The sequence below is a fragment of the Pteropus alecto genome, unplaced genomic scaffold (assembly GCF_000325575.1).
Source record: "Pteropus alecto unplaced genomic scaffold, ASM32557v1 scaffold97, whole genome shotgun sequence".
NCBI classification, from domain to species: Eukaryota; Metazoa; Chordata; class Mammalia; order Chiroptera; family Pteropodidae; genus Pteropus; species Pteropus alecto.
In genome coordinates this window covers 2,283,441-2,306,484 of record NW_006439713.1, presented here as the reverse complement: position 1 = coordinate 2,306,484, position 23,044 = coordinate 2,283,441, and the positions used below count along the sequence as shown (strand labels likewise).

General features: G+C 50.4%; 1 protein-coding gene and 1 non-coding gene across 2 annotated transcripts in view; both read right to left on the bottom strand.

The window, feature by feature from the left end:
- Positions 1-23,044, bottom strand: part of DSCAM (DS cell adhesion molecule) — a 540,559-nt gene that overhangs the window by 47,118 nt on the left and 470,397 nt on the right. Inside the window, exons 22-28 of the mRNA XM_015593080.1 lie at positions 17,648-17,801; positions 11,594-11,711; positions 10,137-10,300; positions 8,260-8,358; positions 5,062-5,250; positions 3,591-3,881; positions 88-264 (exon numbers count right to left, since the gene is read on the bottom strand). Coding sequence (XP_015448566.1) covers positions 88-264; positions 3,591-3,881; positions 5,062-5,250; positions 8,260-8,358; positions 10,137-10,300; positions 11,594-11,711; positions 17,648-17,801 — 1,192 coding nt within the window. The remainder of the gene's footprint in view (positions 1-87; positions 265-3,590; positions 3,882-5,061; positions 5,251-8,259; positions 8,359-10,136; positions 10,301-11,593; positions 11,712-17,647; positions 17,802-23,044) is intronic.
- On the bottom strand, positions 6,091-6,209 carry LOC112483816. Its single transcript, XR_003047776.1, has one exon. It is a non-coding gene; the product is annotated as a 5S ribosomal RNA (ribosomal RNA).

Here is a 23,044-nt window from a genome sequence, read left to right as displayed (position 1 = left end):
GGCTGGGGGCCCGGCCCAGCTTGGCCCCCTCCTGCCCGGCGGGCGGGTGACAGCAGCACGTGCAGGGCACGGCCTGGCCTGACTCACCTCTCAGCCTCTTCAGCCTCTGCTCCCGCCTCCTCCTCCGCACCACCAGCAGGAACACGAAGAGCAGCAGGACGCCCACCAGGATGCAGGCGATGGTCACCAGCATCTTGAGCCCCTCGTTGGTCGTCAGCCCTTCCTCGCTTTGCACGACGGACTTAATGAGCGGCGGGATTGTCCCTGGAAGGAGGACCGTAATGTTAGACGGCGATGACTGGAGACGGCACGGCGGGGCTCACAGGGCTGGTGGGTCACACGCATCGTGCCATGTGACCCAAGGGTGTCCGGGACGAGGGGGAAGGGGAGGAACGCTTTCTCTAGGTTTGCTCATTTCTCCACTTGCTTACTCCCCTCCTTCTGCGCACCTCAGATCAGGGTCTGCGCCAAGGGCAAAGACACTTCATGTTACAACATACTGCTGTGTGCAGCGCCTGGAAGCATAATGTCCAGGCCGGGTGCTTGAAACAGCCACAAGCACGTGCTTGGAATTAAGTGTCACCCACAGTACATCGATCGAGGCTGTTTGAAAAACTGCACATCGAGGAGGGAACAGTAGGTCGAGCAAGGGAACGGAGGGTCTGCAGGAATACCGCGTTGGGGACACTGGCTTAAAGAACCTTAAAATCCCGTTTTTGTTTGGTTAGCCACTTGCTTTTTATCACAGGTGTAAGAGCAAACGTCCTTTAAAAACCCATTTCAGGTTATAAGAGGTACAGACAGCTTTTCAAAGAGGAACCATCCAGGCACCCAAAGTGAGCTACTTATTGACGAGACACTGTTAAACAGTGCTCCGAAGTTCAGATTATGTAGAATGGTAAAGAGACCCCTAAGCGGGCTGAACTCTGAGCTGCTGTTAGCGTCCATGCGGGGCTGCTGCAGGGGTGCAGAGACAGGACACGGACCCCTGCTTTCTGCAGGGCACGCGCTCTGGCGCTCTCCACTGTGTAAAACACTCTATCCCACCGTGTTTCCCATCTGAAACAAGGGCCACGGAGCCCGTGATTTAGGAAAAATAATACGAAAATGGTGCAAAAAGATAATGAGCAAAAGTGATCTTTATCGTGCATTCAGTAAGTAGAGCGGGGATAACAGAACCCCAGGCCCCTCTGCGATCTGTCAAGGTCAAGAAGAGCGTCCTTCTGACTTGATGGTGTTTTTTGCTGGAAACCTAAGTCTGTAAACGCTCGAGGGCGAGGTCAGAGGTACGCAGGGATGCAGGGGAGGGGATGGGCCTGCAAAACCGAGATGACGCAAGGACGAACAAACGTTCGGCTAACGAAACGGCAGGGAAAAAGTCAAGTAAAGAATCGGAAGAATCTGAAATCAGATGGGTGCAGATGTGAGGCTAATTGTCAATGTTCGTTTTCAACCAAATGAAGAAAATTCTTCAGGCAAATGTGACAAAAGAGATACTGAAGTTTAATGTCTATGAAAATGGTTCAAAGAAACCCGTAATTTTTCACAAAGAAAACACAAATATGTATTCTTAATTCTTAGTGTAATAAAATTATTTCAGATTTCAGAAAATTAAATGTAGCTCAGAGTTCTTTTTCAGAGTATAATCTCAGGTCCTGAATAAAGTGAGAGCATTAAATTTTTTATTTTTAGAAGACAAACATTTAAAATCTGCAGAGCACTTTGCGAGTTAGAATTACAGTTTCAAATTCTGCATGAGAGCGGTTTCTAATTAAATCATTAGCTATGAACATACCACCAGCGTGCTGAGTGCTCCAGCGTCTACACAGATTGCAGAGAAACTGCCTGCCACAGTGTGATTATTGTGTCAATTAATGGCAACCAATAATCTATAGTAAGAAATTTACTGATTACCCAAATGGGTACCAGCTGGCAAAAAACTTAGGGGAACCCGTGAATACTAAGCAAAGTGTTTGGCTAGCGTCAGAGTCCTTTACTTCATAAGACTAAAGAATTAAACCACGCTGGGGATAAAGCCAGTCGCAAGTGCTGCCTGACAAGTGATGCTCTGTGACGGGGACATCTTTGAGTGACGTCGCTTGTAGTGGAGGCCGAGAGAGTCAGGGAAGCCTCAGCCCAGGAGAGCAGGTTGCCGCCTAGGCCACGGGGCAGTGCGCACCGCAGAGGGGGCCCCGGCCTAAGGCCCTTCCCACCTTCACGGGCCCCAGGCTCCGGCTGTGGAGGGCTTGGTGGAGAAGCAGCCCTGGACAGGGCTTTCGGGTGGGTACACATGGTGTCTTGGAGCACAAGGAAGCTGCTCCAGGCCACCATCCAGCGCAGTCCAGGTCGCCAGGCCACAGCAGCCCTTTAGCGTCCTTTGGTTGTTTTTGAGGGTCCTTGGGTTCACAGATCCTCTTTCCTTAGGGCCGTATAACCTTCGCTCCGAGGCAGGTCCTGCGGGGGCCTTAAGTAAACAGGCCCCACGTGCACACGCGCAGAGGCGCGAACAGCCCTCGGCCTGCCTGACAGCGGATAAAGCATCGGGGTGTTTGCTCAGGTACAGATGGTCTAGGCCAACCCATCTGACACTGAGGTCTGGTGTGATCGGTGAAGACTGGATAACGGCTCTGAGGGGAGCCAGGCCACATCCCGAACATTCTGATAAACTGCAGCCGCCTTTACCCTGTGATCAGAAACCCTCATTCAATCAGTGACACTCCAAGTGACAGTTACTGCCAGGCTGCAGGAATCAGCACCAACATGCTGCTCCTTAGGACTTCCTAAGGCCTGCTCGCCACATGACCTCCAATGACACACTACTTGCTAGCTTCATGGGCTGGGCATTTTTTTCAGATACTAATAAATGGCCCTTAATACTAATTATAAGGAAAAAAAAAGGATAAAAAGTAGCCATTTAATTTTGGTCAACTAAACAGCAAGAGACATCTCACTTGGTTTTCAAAAGGCCCATGCCAAGTCTGTGTGTGCGCGCGTGTGTGCATATGTGTGTGTGTATATGCGTGTGCACAGTGCACATGTGTGTGCATGCATGTGCATATCCATGTGCATTCATGTGTTTGTGCGTGCATATGCGTGCGTGTGTGTGCGTGCGTGTTCACTGATATCCTATGACGCGATTCTGTTTCATCGGTGCCTCTGCTTCCGCTCAGAGACCAGCATAAGCTCCTTACCGCGGAAAACGGGCTTTGCACGTGCAGTTTAAGGGCTTCATCAGAGCAAAATGGAAAGTTATCATGCAGATTGGGACGGGTGGGGACCGGGGTGGGTGGGAGATGACAGAGCAGTATTAGCTCAGGGTCGTTGACAAGGTACCGAACCACGTGGTGAAGAATCCGTCAGCCCTGCGAGAAATCTCTCCCGCACCCTGACTCCCTCGTGAGAGCCCCGCTGGCCTTCGATTGGTCCCCATTCCTGGGCCACATCCCTGGGCACGTGGGTGCAACGAGCTAGCTAGGGAGCTGGGGAGGGAGTGGCCCCAGAGTCTAACGGAACCTGTGGGCAGCGGTCACTCTGCGCCAAGGACGGGGTCGGTGGGAGAGACAGGAGGGCCGCGAGGCCGGCCGGCTTACCGCCGTCGTAGTTGAGCGTGGCGAAGGTGGCCTGCTTCTCGGCGCAGCCGGCGCTGTTGCACACCCGCATCTGCAGCTCGTACCACGTGGCCTCCTGCAGGTCGTACAGAATGTACGACTTGGACAGCGAGGTCCGCTGAGCCGTGGTCCACACCGTGGTCCCGAAGGGTCTGTACTCGAGCGTGAAGGAGGTGATGGGGCAGCCGCCGTCGTTCCAGCCGATGAGGTTCAGCCTCACGCGTGTGGTGTTGATGCTGGCGAACAGGTCCTGCTCCTTGGAGAACTGGGGCTCTGCGGGGAGCACAGCACGGGTCAGCGCACAGGACACGGCGCTGACAGTGTCGGGGTCAGCACACAGCCCCTTGGCTGCTCTCTCCATCAAGGGGGAGCTCGGTCCGAGTGTGGGCTGCAGGCCACTCCCGACTTGTCCACTGTCGACAGGGACCTCGTGGACCACTGCGCTGCCTCCCACCGTGATGGCCCAGGTGTGAGAGGAGGGCGGGGTAGAGGTTAATTTTGTGTACCTGAGCGTTCCCTGAGGCACAGCGCTATTTTCTGTGTGCGCTTCCTTGAGCGGGTCTGAAGGACCCACGCACCGTGCCAGGCTCACCTGTCTTCGTTGTCACACAAACGAACCCAACGCAGGAGATGGCAGCGTTGGATCTGGGAAGTGGCAGCAGATACCCCTCTCTCCAAATGCTTCACGTGGATCTCAGGGACCCAACAGACATATTTCTGCATAAATCAACCCCTCCCCACCTGGACCCCTTCCACACCGTGTCTAAAACTCAGACGCCAGATCAAATGACGCTTTTGCCTTCTCAACGATCTCTTTCCTGCCATCCAGTCCACCCCGCCGGGTCAGAATCAGACATGAGGGAAACCCACAAAAACACTCTGTTCGCCTCCGGACCTACACCCACACCCAGCTGGCTACGCCCCTCCCACTTCCTGGCGTTCCCAGGCTGCGAACGTCACCATCGAACGCCACTCCCTTGGGCTTCATCTCCTTGAAGGCCCGTGTTTCAGATAAAAACCCCCAGGTCACATTAAAGGTGAGCAAGCTATCCCAGTCGCCCTCCCCCGAACACCGGGGTGGAGTGTGGTGCATCAGCGGGGGTCTGGGGTGAGGAAGGAGGCCCCGCTAACAGGCAAGAGTGCGAATGTCACATTTCATGGCCGCCCAGCGGGGGGACCAAAGCCCTCGCGTTTCAAGTGACACTCCTCTTTTTAACTGCAAACTAAGTCGAGAAACAGAAAACAACACAGAACAAAATAAAAGGACGAGAATACTCTGTATTCTCTCAACACTGGCTCTCTCTCTCGTTACGCTGTAGCTCTGCTGAGCCCACCTCGAGAATAACGCAGTTCAAACACACAAACGTGCAAATGTGACACAGCTCTGGTGATTCCAGCCCCCGCTCCGACCTGAGAAGCAGAGGCGGCGGGAGACAGGAGGCGGAGGGCGTACCTTTCCCCAGCGTCTTGGCCTCTATGATCTCGCTGATGCGCCCGGGGCCCACTCCGTTCTGCGCGGTCAGGGTGAACTTGTACCAAGTGCCGCATTTCAGGTTCTCCAGGCGGTAGGAGCGCTCGCTCGGGCTGATGGGAAAGCTCCCCCACTGCTCGCTGTTGTCCTCCGAGTACTGCAGTATGTAGCCTTTGGGGCGACAAGAAGCAGTGGGGAGCGTTACCTGCCTTCTGGCGGAAGTTGGATGCCGCCGGCGTTTGCGCGGTTGGGAGACCTCAGAGTTCGCACGTGTCTGGACGGGAAGTCGTGCCGAGTCCAGGACACGTGGCCCAGGCACGAGCAGTGCCGTGATGACACGCTGATTAGTGGGGTGCCTAGGCCGCGCCGGACGTGTCTATGCCGCTGTCGCTGGGTGTGGTGACATGACAGCACTCTCAGCCCGTCCCATGTTCAAAGGTGTACTGGACAGCAGGAAATGGACGCGCCATCTCTAAATGCCTGCCCTTCAGAGCAAGGGGCCCAAATCCTTACTCCAGAAGCAAAGCTCTAGAGAAGGGGTACGTGCCGGTGGGGGTGGGAATCCGCTCGATCACACTCTACTCGGTTCCCGACCACGAAGGGAACTGGCTCCGGTCCCGCAGCCTTTCCGACACCTCGACGGGACCCACCTCGGTTGGAGAAGCCCCTCCCCCCTCTACTCCACCCCTGACTACACCTGTCCGTGTCTGAGCATTCGTGATGGGCCGCGCACTGTGGCCCTGTGAAAAGTGACAATTTTCTCCACAGTACAGATGAAGACACTGAGGGCCACAGAGGTTAGGTGACCTCTGTAGGGTGCGTGAGTGAGACTCTAACCCCACTGTCGGAACTTGAAGAACATGCTCGTCACCCCCAAGGTCACTGAGACACTCCTCCTTTCTTATTTGTTTTTTATGAAGTATTTATATATGTTAGGAGAGGCAACCGTTGGTTGACCACACAGAATGCAAGGACCTCGTCGGCCTAAAAGCCCTTATTTTGTATTTTTCACGCCTACAGCACCTGGTCTTCCTAGGTGGTCTCCCATCCAAGGACTAATCAGGCCCAACCCTGCTTAGCTTCCAAGATCAGACGGGATCGGGCACGTTCAGGGCGGCATGGCCGTAGACGAGACACTCCTCCTTGACTCACCTTTGTCCTTGTTACCCACCACCTTCCCGGGGGCAAGCGTGTCCCGTCTGTCCTGTCCCTGCCTCCTAAGCGCTGGCACCCAGGCCGCCCAGCGCCAGCCTGCCTGGTGCATCGCGTCCTCATACGAGCAGATGGGGCTTCCCGCCTCGCCTGACGACTTCATTTTTAACACAGGCGGAGCGCTCCTCACCTTGACAGCTCCTCACTACCCCTCACGTGAAGACCATCCATCCCGAGTCCCCCTTCCAAGGCCACGGTCATCTTCCCTTCTCCCCTGCGGGCCCTCTGTGGCCCAGGGGCCCCTTCTCCACCCTGAGCCTCACTCGCCTTCCATGTTCTTGACCTGTGCGCCTCCCGCCCGTCTGGCCCCTGCCAGGTGAGGGGTGGCTCTCGCGCTCCGTGCTCCCGGTGCCACGGCCTGGCGTCCGCCCGGCTCTGTCCAGACCGCTCCTTGGTGCCCTGCACGGCATGGGGACCGTGCTTTCCGTCCAACTTCCTCCACCCGGACCCCTTCTGGACAGTGCTGGGGACCGCCATGCCGACGGCTTTGGTCATCGCTGTGTTTTAGGACCGCTGGCTGCCTTTCCCTGGAAACTTCGAGCCTAGAAGCGGCTTCTTCTCTAGGACCTTCCGCTCTGCCACACTTCGTGTCCTCCCTGCCCCAGACTCACTCGCAAAACCAACCTTGCACTGCCGTGAACCTAGAGCACGAGGGTCCCCCGAACTCTTCCCTCAGCGCCCCGTTTCCTTTGTCTGTGGAAAGCTGCTCTGCCCCCCAAGACCGTTTCATTAAGGGTCTGGTTTCACTCACTCTTCTGACTTCCCGCCACACTCACCCCGCTAACCGTCAACTCTGGTCATCTGCGATCCCCTTTTCTTCCCAGCTGTCCGACGTCACTGGAGAAAGTCATTAAGCCGTGAGAGCTGTGACCACTACCATTTGTGCGGCTCGTCTGCAGCTGGGGCCTGCCCCCCACTCGGCAGTGAGGCTGTGTATCTGCCTCCGCAGCTGGTGCAAATCTTTCCCACGCTCCTCAAACCCACAAACGCATCCTCACCCCAATCATGCAACTATTTTTAAATGATAATCTCACCTTTTTTTTTCTAAAAAAAGAGGAAAGTCCTTCCTTTCACCCAAGTGGGGTGCTAATAAATGTTTAACGACAACTGGCTCTTGAAGAAAGAAGACAGAGCCCTGACCGGCAGCGTTCCTGGTTTCTGCTGTGCAGAGAATCCCAGGCCGGCTACAGTGACTGGCTCTCGTGAGCCGGAAGGAGCTGGCGCCAGGACCCCCCAGGCTGCACCCCTAAATGTCCCGCAATTCCGGTGGTCTCCTCGCCCTTCCTCCTTTCTCAGAAGGGACTGTCCTCTGGCGTCGGACTCTAAGCCCACCGTCCTCTCCTGCCCGCCCTAGACCTTGGTCGCTCAGCCCTTCGCTCTGGTGCATCCTCGGCCTCTTCCCCTGGATGGACCGGCTCCTGTTTCTACGACTTCCTCGGAATCATGTTCTCTCAGCTCCACTCACGCTGCAATTACGCTATCTCACTCCATAGTGCAAACGGCCTTTATTCTTTTTACTACGCACTCATTGTGAAGCTTTGTGCAAGAAGATCGTTTTCCGTCTAAACTCTAAGTTCTCCATATTTTAATATTTTATAAGGACAGTAACTATGGTTGCTTGAATGAATGACCGAGTCCATGAATGAACGAATGATACAGCGTTGACGATGTGGGGAAAACAACGGTGCGCAGAACCCTAGGGGAGAGATCACCAAATCTGCTTTTGCTTTCACTCAGGTTGGATGCGCAATGATAATTTTGTGAATAGGATTCCTTGGATGAATGACGAGTTCCCACAAATACCATATAAGCAGAGCTGTAGTTTCTTGTTTAGGTAATGGGAGAATTAATCCCATGGCTTGTTTTGGAGGAATAAGCTAACATAGAAGTATCTGATGGAAATGTCGCCTATCGGCCTGTGGATAAGAACAACTAACCGCTGACTGTGGACACTCTCGTCCTTATTACCTCTGATGGAACTGCCCCCGTTGTCCCCAGGGAGCCAGGAGAGGGTAATGGAAGACGACGTGGTTTTGGACACTGTGAGTCGAGGCTGATCTGGTGGGACTGGACAGGAAACAGATTTTAGAAAACAAGAATTAGTTTTTCCCATCTTTAATCTCCTTTACCAGTCATTTACCAAATCATTTTTAACAGCCATTTATTAAATAAGTGTTTGAGGCTGCCAAAACATGCAACTCACTTCTGTCAAAATGTCTAGTTAGTTGATATCCTGGGCGAAAGAGAACAGAGCGAACCTATTGTTTAAAGAAAATTCAACCACGTTTCTGCTTGGATTTCTATCTAACACATTTCCTCACCGATTCCTTGAATGTATGAGTCGTTCATCACTAACTGAAACCTTCTTCAAACTTACAAAGGATACGTGCATAGTTTTTCCCTGGATCTCAGCCCCGGTTCACGTGAGAAAGACAAGCGGCACCCCCAGCCGTGCTGCTCTCGGGGATGCGAGGGAGGGTGGGGAGAGTGACTTGCAGGAAAAAGAACTGCGAAATTCTCCACTCTCTTCGCTAGTGCTACGAGATGCAGCACACGCACGTGCGCAGGGAAACTTACAAAGGATACGTGCATAGTTTTTCCCTGGATCTCAGCCCCGGTTCACGTGAGAAAGACAAGCGGCACCCCCAGCCGTGCTGCTCTCGGGGATGCGAGGGAGGGGGGGGAGAGTGACTTGCAGGAAAAAGAACTGCGAAATTCTCCACTCTCTTCGCTAGTGCTACGAGATACAGCACACGCACGTGCGCGGGGGTGCACACGCACGCGCACACGTGCACACGCACGCGCCCGCTCTGCTCCAAAAATCAAAGCTGCGCCCTTGAGCGGCAGCACACCGTTTGGATGCCGACGCGAGCTTTGAAGAATACATACTTCTAACCAACGGGCCTCGATGTTGGTTTGGATTAGGCCTGAGGAATTCAGCGTCGGGTTACCCAAATTATAGAACAACTTCAGATAAAATGCCCTTCCCTTTCCCTCTCAGAGAAGTCTGATATATTAACCCAAATGCATAAAAAATTGTCCCATCTCTTTGGAGTCAGAATATAACGTCTATCTTCTAAAATGCCTTGGAATTCTGCTGACTTCGATCAACTTGAAATTCCAGATTCATTTTGGATTACTTTTCAAAAATGTAGTTCTTATCCTCCCCTTCCATCCCGCTGAGGACATTATTGCTTTTACTATTAATGTGAACCTTTAAATCCGAAGAAACATACACTTTGATTTTTCTGCTAATAAAAGATCACTCTACATCCACATGAGAACCCAACCGGTGGCCATTTGGGATTTTATACTTGATTTTAATTTACAATCTTGAATTGGTTATGAATTTTTTTGTGTACGATATCAAAAAAATTCCATGTGCTGTTTTACACAATTAAATATTATAGCAGCATAATTTCAGTTAGTGTTCTTCTTATATATTGCATATAACAATTTAATTGATCAGAAAATGTAAAAGACGTTGACTCAGACTTCTTTTTCGTTTGTGTTTTCTGGGTTACATTTATACATATGCAGAGAAAAAATTCAAGTAGTGGAACTTATTAAGAAGGATTCTCTCAGCAATATGCACGTAAAGAAAAACGAGACCACGCTCTCTGCACCCAAAAACGTAACCGGCGTTGTCTCTGGGATTATAAATGCTTTTGATTTCCTCCGATTCGTTTAATTCTATCTTCCAAAATGAACATGCATTTTCTTCTGTCAGATGATGACAGCAATCAGCGCTTCATAAAGGCTGATTTTTAAATCTGCTCACTTTACTCTCTGCCTACAGACAGACGTACAGAAAACGTCACGAGAAGGGGTCCGGCATTCTGTACCTTGCACCTGCAGGTTTAAAACGATCTCATCGGACCCCCAGTTGTTGTTGGCGACGCAGCTGTAGTAGCCGGAGTCCTCCGCCTTCACCGTGCGGATGGCGAAGCTTCCGTTGCTGAAGACGCTCCTTCGCCCATCAATCGTCACCAGGCTGGGTGTCCCGTTACTGCCTCACAGGAAGAAAAAGGCACAGATTAAAGAAATTACACTCCAAATTAGCTGAGGTTGGGGAAGAGCACACAAGACTCCCTTTGAAGCAAACGACGCAGGTGGAAGCCTGTATTAAGTAAGAACTAAACTACGATTATGCGATTGTACCACAGGAACCGTCAAACAGCTCAGCTCTGTTCTTTGTAACAAATGCTATGTTGAGGTGAGGTCTGTGCCCAGGGCCTGGGCTCCGGCCCCTCACATATGTCCATGCCTGTCGTGTCCCCAGAGGCACCAGCGACTCCTCTTTTTGGGAATTTCCTCTGTGGGTAGAAGTGCCATTTTGAACAAATCATACAGGGATGGCTACATTTTGGGATGTCCTGTAGATTCACTTGGTTACAGTTTTTAATGATTTTGACATAGGAATGAACTGTGGTACGTCAAGGGGGTGAGGAGTTGATCCCAGCATGAAGAGGGTCCCCTCACCATCGTTACTGCAGCCACGGTGGCGCCATTCAGTCCTCTAGGGTCACCCCGTCAGGCAGAATGCCGCCTGACCTTGGGAGCTCATTTATTTCCTTTGGATTCACTGACTTTAAAAAAGGTGAGAAAACTGGTCGCGGGACCAAGACCATTACTGCAATGGTTTTATCTTTTAAGTGCTTTTATTTGAAAATAGGTACTCTACTAAATCCATCTTATATCCAACCTCTGCGCTCATTAGTGAATTCTCGAGCCTGTATTTATAGCCTAACTTCTTCCCCTGAATAGAGAAAAAGCACTTTAAAAAGTCACACAGATAGATCTTCTATCTTTGCTGCTATTATTTTAATAATTACTACCGAGCATGGAAAGCCAGATTTTACATTAGCAAAGTCCTAATGTGCTGCATTTCTCACAGGTATTTCTCAAAGCATTCGTGTTAGGGTTAGTTGGTCCAACACCTCGGGAGCAGAAGAGATGGGTGCGAAGTCTTACGTAGCCTTGGATACATTCGCCTTCGTCACACAAGGAATGTCATAAGGTGCAGGAAACTTCCACAGGGAACACTGGGTTGGTTGGACTATTTTCCTCGTAAGCACTCTCTTATGAATTTAAAGGCTCTGAATTTATAGAGGATTTACATAATCGATCAGAGCCTTCTAGTGCTTAAGCTAACCCCTCCCCACCAATGTCAGAAGAGTTGGTGGGTTTCCCAGCTTTTCCTAGTGTAAATGTGTGCAACATCAGAGCACTAGCCCCACACACTGCCGCTGACGTGATCTCTTAGGGTTTCGCTAACGGCGTATATCGGGTTACTGGTTACCTGTCTTTCATCCATTTTACGGCTGGAGAAGGGTCCCCGACAGCTTTACAAGGCAAGGCGATGTCTTTCATCCACGGAGTGGTCACCGTGCCACTGAAGGTCAGGATTCGTGCAGGAGCTGGAGCACCGAGCAGAGAAGAAGGCCAGTTAGTCCGCAGACCGGTCTACACAGAGGTCAAAATGACTATCCCCAGCACAGCAATGCCCCCCAAAAAGATGAGCGCCGCACTGCCCACTAACGTCACACCTGCCGGCGCTGTTCCCTGGTAATATTGTGTATAAGGGATTTTCATTGTGAGAACATACAAACAGCCAAAAACCCTATTGTAGCATATTTTCCCTTCTGTCAACTAAATGTGAGGAGCCCAAATTAAATATCTGGGGCTTCATGAGACCAGCAGCGCCAAGCTGTGTTTTCTATGAGCCCGATTATTTTTCAAAGCACTTTATTAAACAATCTATCTCAACACCCGAAACTGCACATTAAAATACACTTTTAATATCTGAGAGAATAGACAATACAAACATAAAGCTGCGAAAGACAAGAAGCAATAAACCTGGAACGCATTCTCCTCGGCGGTCCTGTGGTCCTTTCCTGACTTATGGTAAGAGCTTGATATTCAGCACAAACATTAAGGAAAAGAACTGTTTCAGAATGAATTCTCTTGAAGGACAACCGTTTTCTTGGGACGGTGACTCAAGGCTCACACGGGAGGCCCTGCCGGGTGCATCTGGCACTGGCATGGTCCCAAAGTCGCAGGAGGGCCCGGAAGGTAGAGAGCAGAGAACCCAGGGTGTACCTGTGCCAGAGGGGGCTTCCCTGCAGACCAGCACGGCAAGGGTCCTGTGCCACCTTCCTGAGTGAGACACGCAATCTGACAGGCACGGGGACACCGGTCTCCCAGAGGCAGAGCTATCTGCCTGCCTTCGCCACGCATCGGGGACACTTCTTGGGACGCTCCCTCTGGAACCTCAGCCCGGCCAGAGGCACAGACACGAAGCCTGTAGGCGGAACATGGCCCGGATCTGATTCTGGACCCGTAAAGACGGAACCAGGGACGGGACCCCTGCACTGTTTTGGGTTTGAGGGTTTGCACTGGTCAAAGGGTGTAAGGGGCAGACTCCCCAGGAAAGCCCTGGAATTCCAGGAAAAGTGGGGCTCCCAGTGCCAACACATTACGGAGTCACCCTGATCTAAAAGGCAAATCTTGTCACCAAGGTCTACCAAACAACTCCTATCTTTGCTGTTCGGAGCTCGGTGGGCAAGAACAGAGAGAAAAAGGCCAGCGGGCTCAGAAGCCGGGCCTGCTTCGTGCAGCAAACGGCACAATGAAACCCAGCCTGGCGTTTGGAGCAACGCTTCCCTACCGAGGGGCCAACCGAAGCTGCCCCTCCTGGGGGCGGGGCCTCAAGCACGTGGGGATGGCACCCCGCATGGGGCCCGGGCTGCCAGGGCACACGCGCTCCACGAGTCACCGACATTTCCGGTTTCCCGTCCCGGTAACAGAAACATCCTGGTCCGGCAGCATTGCTTCTCTCGCCTTGGTGGTTGGCGTTTTCCCTTTCGAACCCTTCGGATCGTCCTTTTATACGGTTTCTCCAAGCAAAATGGGGTGAGTAGGGAAACCCCGCTGGAGTTAGGGGCTTTCGGGCTCTTAAAGGGCCCTCTCTCTACTGTCGGAAACACATTTTACATTGAATTCCAGAAGCCACGCAGACACTGGGACAGGTGGGCGTGAAGAAGAGATCCATAAATGAAGACTTCGTGTCGGAAGCGTGCTGATGGTTTTATCCCGCCGCCCCCGGTCTGGTCTAGACGATCCGCCTCTTTCATTCTGCTGCATCTGAGTCCTGGACCGTGCTGGCTACAGCCGCTACAATCACCACAGGCCTGATCAACGACCTCGCATCAGCCCTGGCTAGAACTTCACCTTCAAGCCCAGCACTGCCAGCTTCTAGAACCCATGCCCATCTGTGCCAGTTGGAACTTCAGAGGTGCTGGTCCCAAATTCTGAGACTGAGCAACAGAGCTCAGCAGACCTGGTTTTCAAGCTGGAGCCGCAGGAGAATCAATCGCCTGGACTGCTCATCGGAAACATGGATTCCGGGGCTGGCCCTGTGATCCAGCGGGGATCTTCGGTGGGATCGAGGAGTCTTTCAACAATTTCTTCAGGTGGTTCTGATGAGAAGCTAGTGCCCCTGCCCGCACGCCCCTCCTGGCTCTGTGCCGCTCACAGCCTGGCGGCGTGCTCCGCCAGGACTGGGTCCCAGGTCACTCTTCCGTCCCCTCCCCAGCAGGCGCAGGCCTAACACTGCAGTGTGGCCGCTGCCACCTGCCGACAGATCTGCCACTGTGGCTGGCTGGCCTTGATCGCCCGATGATCGGAAAACGAGCAGCTGCAGTCTCCCCGGCCTGGCCCGTGGGCAGCCCGGGGCCTCCAGCTTGAGCCCTTCGGCCTTTCTGCTTTACCAGCTGGGGCCCCTGGGGGGTGCCTGCCAGCCCGGACGTCTGCTGCACACCCGAGGTGTCCCGAGCTCGGCGCCTTTTCAGAAAACCCATCTCGATCAACCCTGACTCTAGGCGAACTCTATTGAGCATGGGAAGCTGGACGTTTCTGTAGAAATCCAAGTGACAGAGCATTTGGGGACGACTGTACATTTATTAGTTTTGTCATTAAATTCCTTCTCACTTCTCTACAATGATCACTTCCTACTGATCATTTCCTCTTCTCAAACTTCTGCTCTTTCCTCCACCACCCCAAATCCCCTAATTCTTGATAGAGAAAACAGAGGACACCGCTGGGAACTCTGTGTTTCCTGTCACCAAATCTACAAATCCACTGTGATTCCTCCTCCAACCTCAGTCCTGCGGGTGTCCGCCTCCCGTACCCCGGCCCCTCCCTCAGACAGGCTCTGCCCGCTGACACAGTAACAGCCATAAAGCCAGGGCCTCCTGCTGGGCGAGACCTGCTCTTGATCCACCTTCTCTTCCTTGGTGCTTCTTCCAGGTGACGTATGTTTAGAGCCTTTCATGCCACGGTCAGCTCCCTCCCAACCCATTCACCTTTCCCCTCGTCTGGTGTCCCCTCCCCATGAAGCTGCTCTCAGGAAGGTCAACGAGGTTCCTGCGAGGCCAAACCCAAGGGCACCTGTAGTCTTGCTGCACATGGCCGCCCAGCAGCAGCTGCGCAGGTGCCCACGGCCTCCTTTCCAAAGCGTCTCTGCTGAACTCCGGACACTGGCCCCCGGGTTCTGTCCTGCCCCTCTGGCCGAACCCCACTGTCTTCGCCAGCTCTCCACTTCTCCATCCCCAGTGCAAGCGGGCAGTCCTCGGAGCTCCTTGTGGACCTGACCCTCTGCCTCCCGTCTGCCCCCGTGGGACCTCCTCACCCCCAGTGGGCAGGGTGTCTAGGTGCTGGCCACTTTCTATTTCTGCCTCCTACCACATGTCTCTTGAGAGCCAGGACTCACGTAGACATCCCCACAGGGTGTCTGTGGGGATGTCTGTTAGTCACCTTAGCTTGAACACGTTGCAATGTCCAGATTGCCCCTCACATGCTCACAGTCCAAGTCCTCCGTGGCCTCCCTCAGCTGTACCTGACACCTTCACTTACAATACGTGCTCGTTCTTGCTCTGCCCCTTTCTTGCTCTGCCCCGTCCCTTCGTCCACCAAGTCCGTCACTTCTGCACCCAGGACCCACGCCTGGGGCCTGCCCACGTCTCTCTGTCCTCTCTGCCACCACGCTAGTCCAAGACTCCTGCCTGACCGCTCGGCCTCCTCTCCGTTGATTCGGGACTCAGAGATCAGCGTGATCTCATAAAACACACCTCCACTGTCACCAATGCCCTAGACTGACGTACGATGCCAGTGATGGGGACATTAGGCAGGAGAGGCGTAGCCACCCGTGTCAGCTTCCCTGTTCTTCACGAATCGACAGCTGTTTAAGAAATGAAGTTTATCACGTACAAATATACACAGATTCACACACACAGACACACAAGTGGGATTGTTTAACCCTGGCTGAAACTCCATGGTGTTTCCCCATTTCACCTGAAGCCCCTAACACGGCCTCGAGGGCCCAGCATGGCCAGGCCTCTGCTTTCCTCCCTGGCTTACCAAGACTCTGTCCCCTCCCGAGGCTCACTGGGGACCAGCACCGCGCCCTCCGACATGCTGGACTCTCCCTAGGATGGGGGCCTTCTAATGCTGCGACACCACCTTCTCCCCTTGCCATGCCTTCACTCACCCTCGCGTGGCCAAGTCCATCCACCCCTCTAACGCTCTAAGTGTGGTCCCTTCATATTTCTCCACAGCACTTAACGCAGTTGTGATTATACGGATGCTCTGTCATGCTTTGCTGACTGTGTCCCCGCCCAACTGTGAGCTCCATGAGGCTGCACAGTCCTTATACAGTCCTTAGAAGACGCCCCCGTGTGCTCGGCAAACCCTGTCTCCTTTTCCTCTGGACATTCCGACTGGCTTCATTTCCACTTTGAAAGCAGGTAGGGCCCATGCCTTCATTCTACACAGTGATACACACCCATGCCTGGCCCAAGAGAACCTCCTTACCAGCCTCCAGGCCCTCCTTCTCTGCCTACATGCCGGAAATAAAGGACCCCGGGACTTCACATCACAGGATGAGAGTGGCCTGGATCCCTGAGTCACCATGTGGAACGAGTCACTCAGGAAAGCCACCTGTCCAGAAATATCTGTGTTGGTCTGACAGTGTTATTATGTTAACCACTGAAACTTATGGAGTATCGGCTTCAGCAGTCAGACTCCTTCAATGAAATCACTCTTGTGTCCCTCGTGTAGTGCCTGACATACAACAGGCACTCAAAATCGTCTACTAAATGACCGAACGGCATTGAATCTCTCTAGACAAGTCAGTTTCAGTTGTGCCTCCTCTGAGGACGTCACGTCCTCAGGCCGGGCCATTTCCGGCTATGTCTGGAGATACGACTCTGAACGCAGGAAGACAGGGAAGAGGTGAGGCTATTGCTCGTCCTGTACCTTGGGCTGCAGCCCCTTGCATCCCATGGTGCAGCCTTAATGTCCACTGACGATCACTGTTTTCTCAATACTGGGAAGTGGATAATAAGTCTGGCTGGATATCATGAGCGGAGGATGATAGACCAAAAACGCCATTAATTTATTTTCCTACCCACAACACCCTTATTCTCTACCTACTCGAGATGGGACACCGCTCCTTCTCATTCCCTCGCTCTCACTGGGCCTCTTTCTTAGCTCCCGCATGAATAAACGTAAGAGCTCTTACAGGTCACATTGGAATTCTGGAATTTTATTTTCTGCTTCGGGCACCCATAAGCCTTATTAGATAAGCCTTATTATTAATCAATTGCCAGTGTGGTGTATTCCAAAATCTGGGGGGCGTCTCTTGCTGGCCTGGAATCGTGATGTAAATATATTTACTCATGACGAGTAGTAAACCGTGGATGGCAGCAATTACCAGAAGCAGAATAAGAATATTCTGTGCCTATAAAGCATGTGCTTTTCAGAACCAGTAAAATGTTTCACTGTAAAGATATTTACTTATAGGTACTTTTTAGTCTTTGGTGACTCCAAGTTCTCACTGTTACTGAAGACCTTTGTGTATATAGCATTCTATCAATAGAAGAACTAATGGTTTTCTTACTTTTGTAAGGTTCCAAATTCCATAGGCCAAAATATGGACATTTCTCTTTAAGAAGTGTGGTACCTGATTTCGATGAAAGCAGAACTTCCTTAGGAGGCTGCTATGCAAAGATTTCCACCTGCGCCAAGGGATGAGTGGGGGCTCTCTCTCGAATTTTCCCAAAGACACACTGAGCTGTGAAGCCACTCACCCCGAGCGCTGTGCTTGCCTTCAGGATTCTTTATCGATTCGCACAGAAGCCCAGCGCCGCCCGCGGCAGCACTGTTTCCTGGGCTGAAATGCTATGATCTGGTCTACCTGACTTTTCGGGCCCCGTAAGCGTTCTTTCTGATGGAACAGAGACCTGAAACCAGCCACGTTACGATGGGAACCGAGGGCGTCACGACGGGGGCACACCTTTAGCTAAGGGCTCTACCGTGATGATTTCACTGCTGTTGCCTCTCCCAGCTGAGGTCACGGCCACCACCCAGACGCTGTACTGACGATTCCGACTCAGGTTAGGGATTCTGTAGGAAAATGAGTCAGGAGAGGCTTCAAACTCGCTGATCACCTGTGAGAGGAGACATAAATGTTCCCACATTCAAGGAGGCAAATAACACAAATGGCCGTCCTAAAAGAATGGTTATTAACGTCTTATCAACCGTAAGAAGCAGAGGTGGCAGCTAAGCCTTCTCTAAAAGGCTGGATTTACGATATGTATATCTCCCCATAGTCTATATTTCTCTATACAGCGGCTTTGACAGCCACCGATGAGTGAATGAGCACTTTCAGTCATGAAAACAGACTGCACATCTGTCTTCCGCTAAGGTGGCGTAACGAGAATCAGATTTACCCTCCCACCCCAAAACGACTGAAGAACAGACAAAGTATGTGGAGTGACAGTTTCAAGGGCCTGGCATGTCAGGTCATGAAGGACGGTGATCTGTGACATCTGCGAAACAAATGAGCGAGGCCTACAACTGCAGAGCTTTCATATGTCTGCAAGAGTTTCCAGGCCATGGCACAGAGCAGGTGATCCAGGCAGCTCGCCTGGGTCGAGGACACAGAACGGAGAGACTAGGACGGAGCGGGACACACGTGACGAAGGACTGGGAAGGGGAAAATGGGCCGGGGAAGAACCACCTGGAGGGACCAGAGGTCACGGCGCCCCGTGTTCACACAGGGCTGGGAATCGTGCCTGCACCCACCGGCCAGGCTGGATACCGACGGTGCACCCCGCTCTTACCTCGCTGGTGGGGAGTAATGAGCCCCAGACGGAGCAGCACACTGGAGTTGCCTCACAAGTATTAAAAGCAAGATTTACGAAGATCAAATCGTCACTAAGTAACATAATTGCATCTCAGAAAAAAAGTAAAAAAAAAAAATATGTACAGGATAAAAATATATAGTACCCAACAAAGTAAAATTCACAATGTTTGACATCCAATAAAAAATTTCCAGATGCAAATAACCCAAATATCCATCAACCGATAAGTGGATAAACAAAATGTGTCATAACCATACAATGGTTATGTTTTTTTGAATAACAAAAGAAAAAATGAGGTACTGATACATGCTTAGCTTGGATAAATCTTGAAAGCATGTGATGCGTATAATATCACTTGAAAGCAGAATGTGACATGTTAAAGGTGTATGCTATGGATTCTAAAGAAACCACTAAAATTACAAAACAAAGAGCAAAAGAAAGCTAATGAGCCAACAAAAGAAAGAAAATGGAATTATAGAAATATTAAATTAATCCAAAGAAGGCGGAAAAAGTCAAAAGAAAACGAATAGGACAATAATAAAACCAGGTAGCAAGATTTTAGATTTAAACCTTTATCAGTGTATCAATAATTATATGAAGCGTAAAGATTTAAAATCTTAATTAAAGGCAGAGAGTGTGAGACTGAATATAAAGGCAATACCCAACTATATACTGCCTCTAAGAAATATGTTTCAAATACAGAAACACAAGTAGGTTAAAAATAAAAGGACAGAAAAGCTGTCCCATGCTAACACTAATCAAATAAAAACATGATACAATGGCTACATTAGTATCAGACAAAGTAGATTTATGAGCAAAGAATATTACTAGTGATAAAGAAGGTGATTTCATAATGATAAAGGGATCAAATCGTCAAGAGTACATAGCAACCCTAAACATTTATGAACTTAGTAAGAAAGCTTCAAAATACATGAAGACTGATGATATTTCAAAACAGACAGACTCGGGCCACAACTCTTCCTGAAAGAAGCCATTCGAACAGGTAGGCTGATAGGCGATCCATTTAACAGGTGAGGGATGCTACTGAGTATCTGCTCCCCCAAATTCATTTGCTGAAGTCCTAATCCCTAATGTGATGGTATGTGGAGCTGGGGCCTTTGGGAGGTGACAGGTCAGGAGGGCGGAGGTCACGGGAACGGGGACGAATAGGATGAGTGCCCTTGTAGGCGATGAAGAGACCAGAGCTCTCTCTCTCTGCCTTGTGAGGATACAACAAAACACCAGGAAACGGATCCTCGCCAGACGCCCGACCTGCAGGCGCCCTGATCTTGAACTTCCCAGCCTCTTGACTATGAGAAATAAATATATTTTTAAAGCCATCCAGTGTGGTATTTTGTTATAAAATTGGACCAAGACAACCAAACTCAGGTACAGACAAAGTCGCTGAGGTCACAATGCCAGACGAGAGTGGCAGAGGCTCGAGCCTGGTCCAGTGCTACGTGGTGTCCGGTGACTAAAGGGAGACCACAGGGCTGCTGCACAGATTCCTCAGATGTGCATACACACGAGCGTTCACGTGTGCGCGTGTGCACACATCTGTACCCCGCCTGTCCCCTCGCAGCCCCCTGTCCTTACACCACCAGTCCTGTCTCGTGTTCAGAAGATCGTAAGAAAAACGAATCCCTCCACAAGTTCAGAGGGCATCTGGCTCGTTCCCCGGCCATCCCAGGAGACTGCGTCCTTGTGTTCTCCTATTCCAAGGCTGTGTTGTTGCCAAATTAATTTCACAAAGGTTGATGATGTGCAAATTACGACAACTGCACTTAATGCATGTTAAGCATCAACGTAGCATTAAAATATATTTATAAAATAAGGACTTTCCATGAAGGATACATAACTTTTAGTTAAAACTCAATAAGTATTCTGTCTATAAGGTACTATTTGTCCTTGACTACCTCCAAAATAGGTCTTTTGTTTAATTTTTACCTGCAACACAAAGAATGGCTAAAAATCTATGATGAAAACATGACTTCTTATGTAACGATATTCATTTCACCATTTATACAGGAGATCGACCAAAAGCTAAAAGAAAAAAATGGTTTATTTACATAAACTTCCTCCCGTTGGAATGACGTTTAGGACAGAAAGTGGCAGGCTGGTCAGGGTTCCCACCAGTTGCTTGGGAGATGTTCGCACGGTGTCACCAGCCTTTGATGCCGTGTATTCCCTGATGACTGCCGTAATTAGGCACCAGTTTTTCAGTCTTAGTAGAAGGGAGATCAGGAAGTCGTCAACTGAAGAGCTTAAACAATTGAAGCACTGATTCATTGTCACTGTAATATATATATAACTGGATATTAAACGTGACTTTGGCTATTGTCTTGAAGTTTTAGCAATGGCCTTAAAAGGTGAGAACAGTTCCAAAGATGCCAGCACCTTCTTTCCTAACAAGAAATTTGTGATCGCCCTGCGCAGGGTCTGCCCGTCGTCTGCCTCAGGGCCTCACGGGAGGCTGAGTCAGGAGCAGGACACTCTCATGTGTGGGGAGATGTCCATGCCGACATAATGTGTCTTTTTGATGGCTGCTTTTAATGTTTCTTTCTATCACCAGGAGGTGATGGGGGCAGCGGAGCTCCAAGGAAACTACTCTGAGCGCTCGGAGTCTGGAAGGAGGTAGAGACTGGTGAGTCACATGTGAGAGGGCTAACGGCTAGCCATAGTGACGAAGGCTAGCCCTGATCTCAGCATGAGAGGCTGTGCTGGGTGGGACTGGCTGTCACTTCCAGTTTGGTGGGTTAAGGATGCTTCCACGTGGACCTATAGGAGACTAGATATCTCAGAGGGATGCCCATAGGTGTGAGATGCCTCCGGTAGAGGAGTGGACCGCTAATTATGTAATACATATTTTAATCAGCATCACTTATCTATAGAAGGGACATAATTTAGCCACTGTGCACAAGTTAAAGAGGTGGCAATAGGTAAGAGAAAAAGTACTACATGGGAAAAAAATAATCAGAAGCTCAGAGTAGTAAAGCAAATCTATTTGAATAAATCCTGATCCTAACGCAAGCCAAAATCTTCTGTGAAAGAGGGGTGGCAAATATTGCTTCCTCATGAAACATTTCTTCAATATTTTAATATGAGATATAACAGCATTGATTATATTTACATTTAATTAATCGCCTTTTTATTGGATACCAGATTTTCCCATACAATGATCTAATCATGTCGAAGCTGACTTGCTACATTCTCCATGCATTTCATTATGTGACACTCTTTTCCAAATACTGGGAATGTTCAATGAGACGGAATCAACTTTATATCGGATTTCCCCTGATACTTCAGCTAGGCTGCTACAAGAAGAAGACTTTGAAGCATTAAATGAGCATGGAGGGGCAGAAGGGAACCAAGCCAAGCCTGACTCTTGAGGGCAACAGGAAAAAAAGAGTTGTAGCCTATAGAAAAGCAAACTTCCAATGCAGTTTCTTAGGGATTAATTAATCAAATATGGCAGAAGGAGACATTTGTGGGGCGGGGAGAAAGACACTTTTCTCAATATTTAAATATCTAAATAGTTTTTTTTCCGGTCTGTCTTTAACCCTTCAGTCTCCTTATCTTCAGAGTTAAGACAGAGATATTAGCCATTCTAGAATATTTTATTGTGCCTAAAATGTGAATTAATCTCGAACGGATGATTACAGTTGGGTTAAACATTTGTTTTAGGAAGGAGTTGGATGTGTTCCTTTCTGATCCACGGAAATACAGAAACGGTGGACATTAAGAAAGCTTTGGTGGCAGGCCTACGGCAGGGGTAGCCATGGTTCTTGATGGGGCATTCTGCCCCATGGCTCATGTTTAATTGTGCCTGGCATGATGGAGTGGGCAGGCCATCTGTGGCCTGGGGCCGTCAATTCCTCCGCACCTATCACACATTCCTGTTGCCATTTGAGGAAAGAAAGTCTGTTCCCTCTCTCAGTACTGAACCAGGCTGCTCTAGCAGGATCCAGAGTTAACCTAACATTTATATTAATTATTCACTCTCAATTGACATGGCTCTAACTGGCAGCCGGGTTACTTATTTCTTGGCCCAACATAGGTAATGGAGCTATACGAGCAAGCTCTTCTCTCTAGCTGATGTCACAGAACAGGGATGGTCCCTAGCGTTCTTGAGGAGAGACTTTGTATTCTGTTTGAGACACACACTTGAGATATTTATGTAGTCTATCTATGGAGCTATCGCAAATACAAATGGAACGGTCACAGTTTTCCCTGCTGGAGTGTCACGACGATGCCACTGCCCTGGCAGGGTGGGGGTCCATGGCTGATGACGGACGGCCAGAGGTACGGCACCCCTGGGGCCAGCCATGTAAACTTTCTGTCCTATACATCTCCACTTTGGGGTGTGTAGGAAAATTTATGCAAAAGCTCTTGTGCCACGCTTAGCAACAGTACGAGCTCATGAACAGTTGCTGAGTTTGAATGCATGGGCATTTACGGAGGTCGATTCGCTGGGTAAATTATAAGGTAAGTTCCTGCCCAAGAGGAAAAGAAATGATCATGGCTTGGCAAATGGAAGATTAATTAAA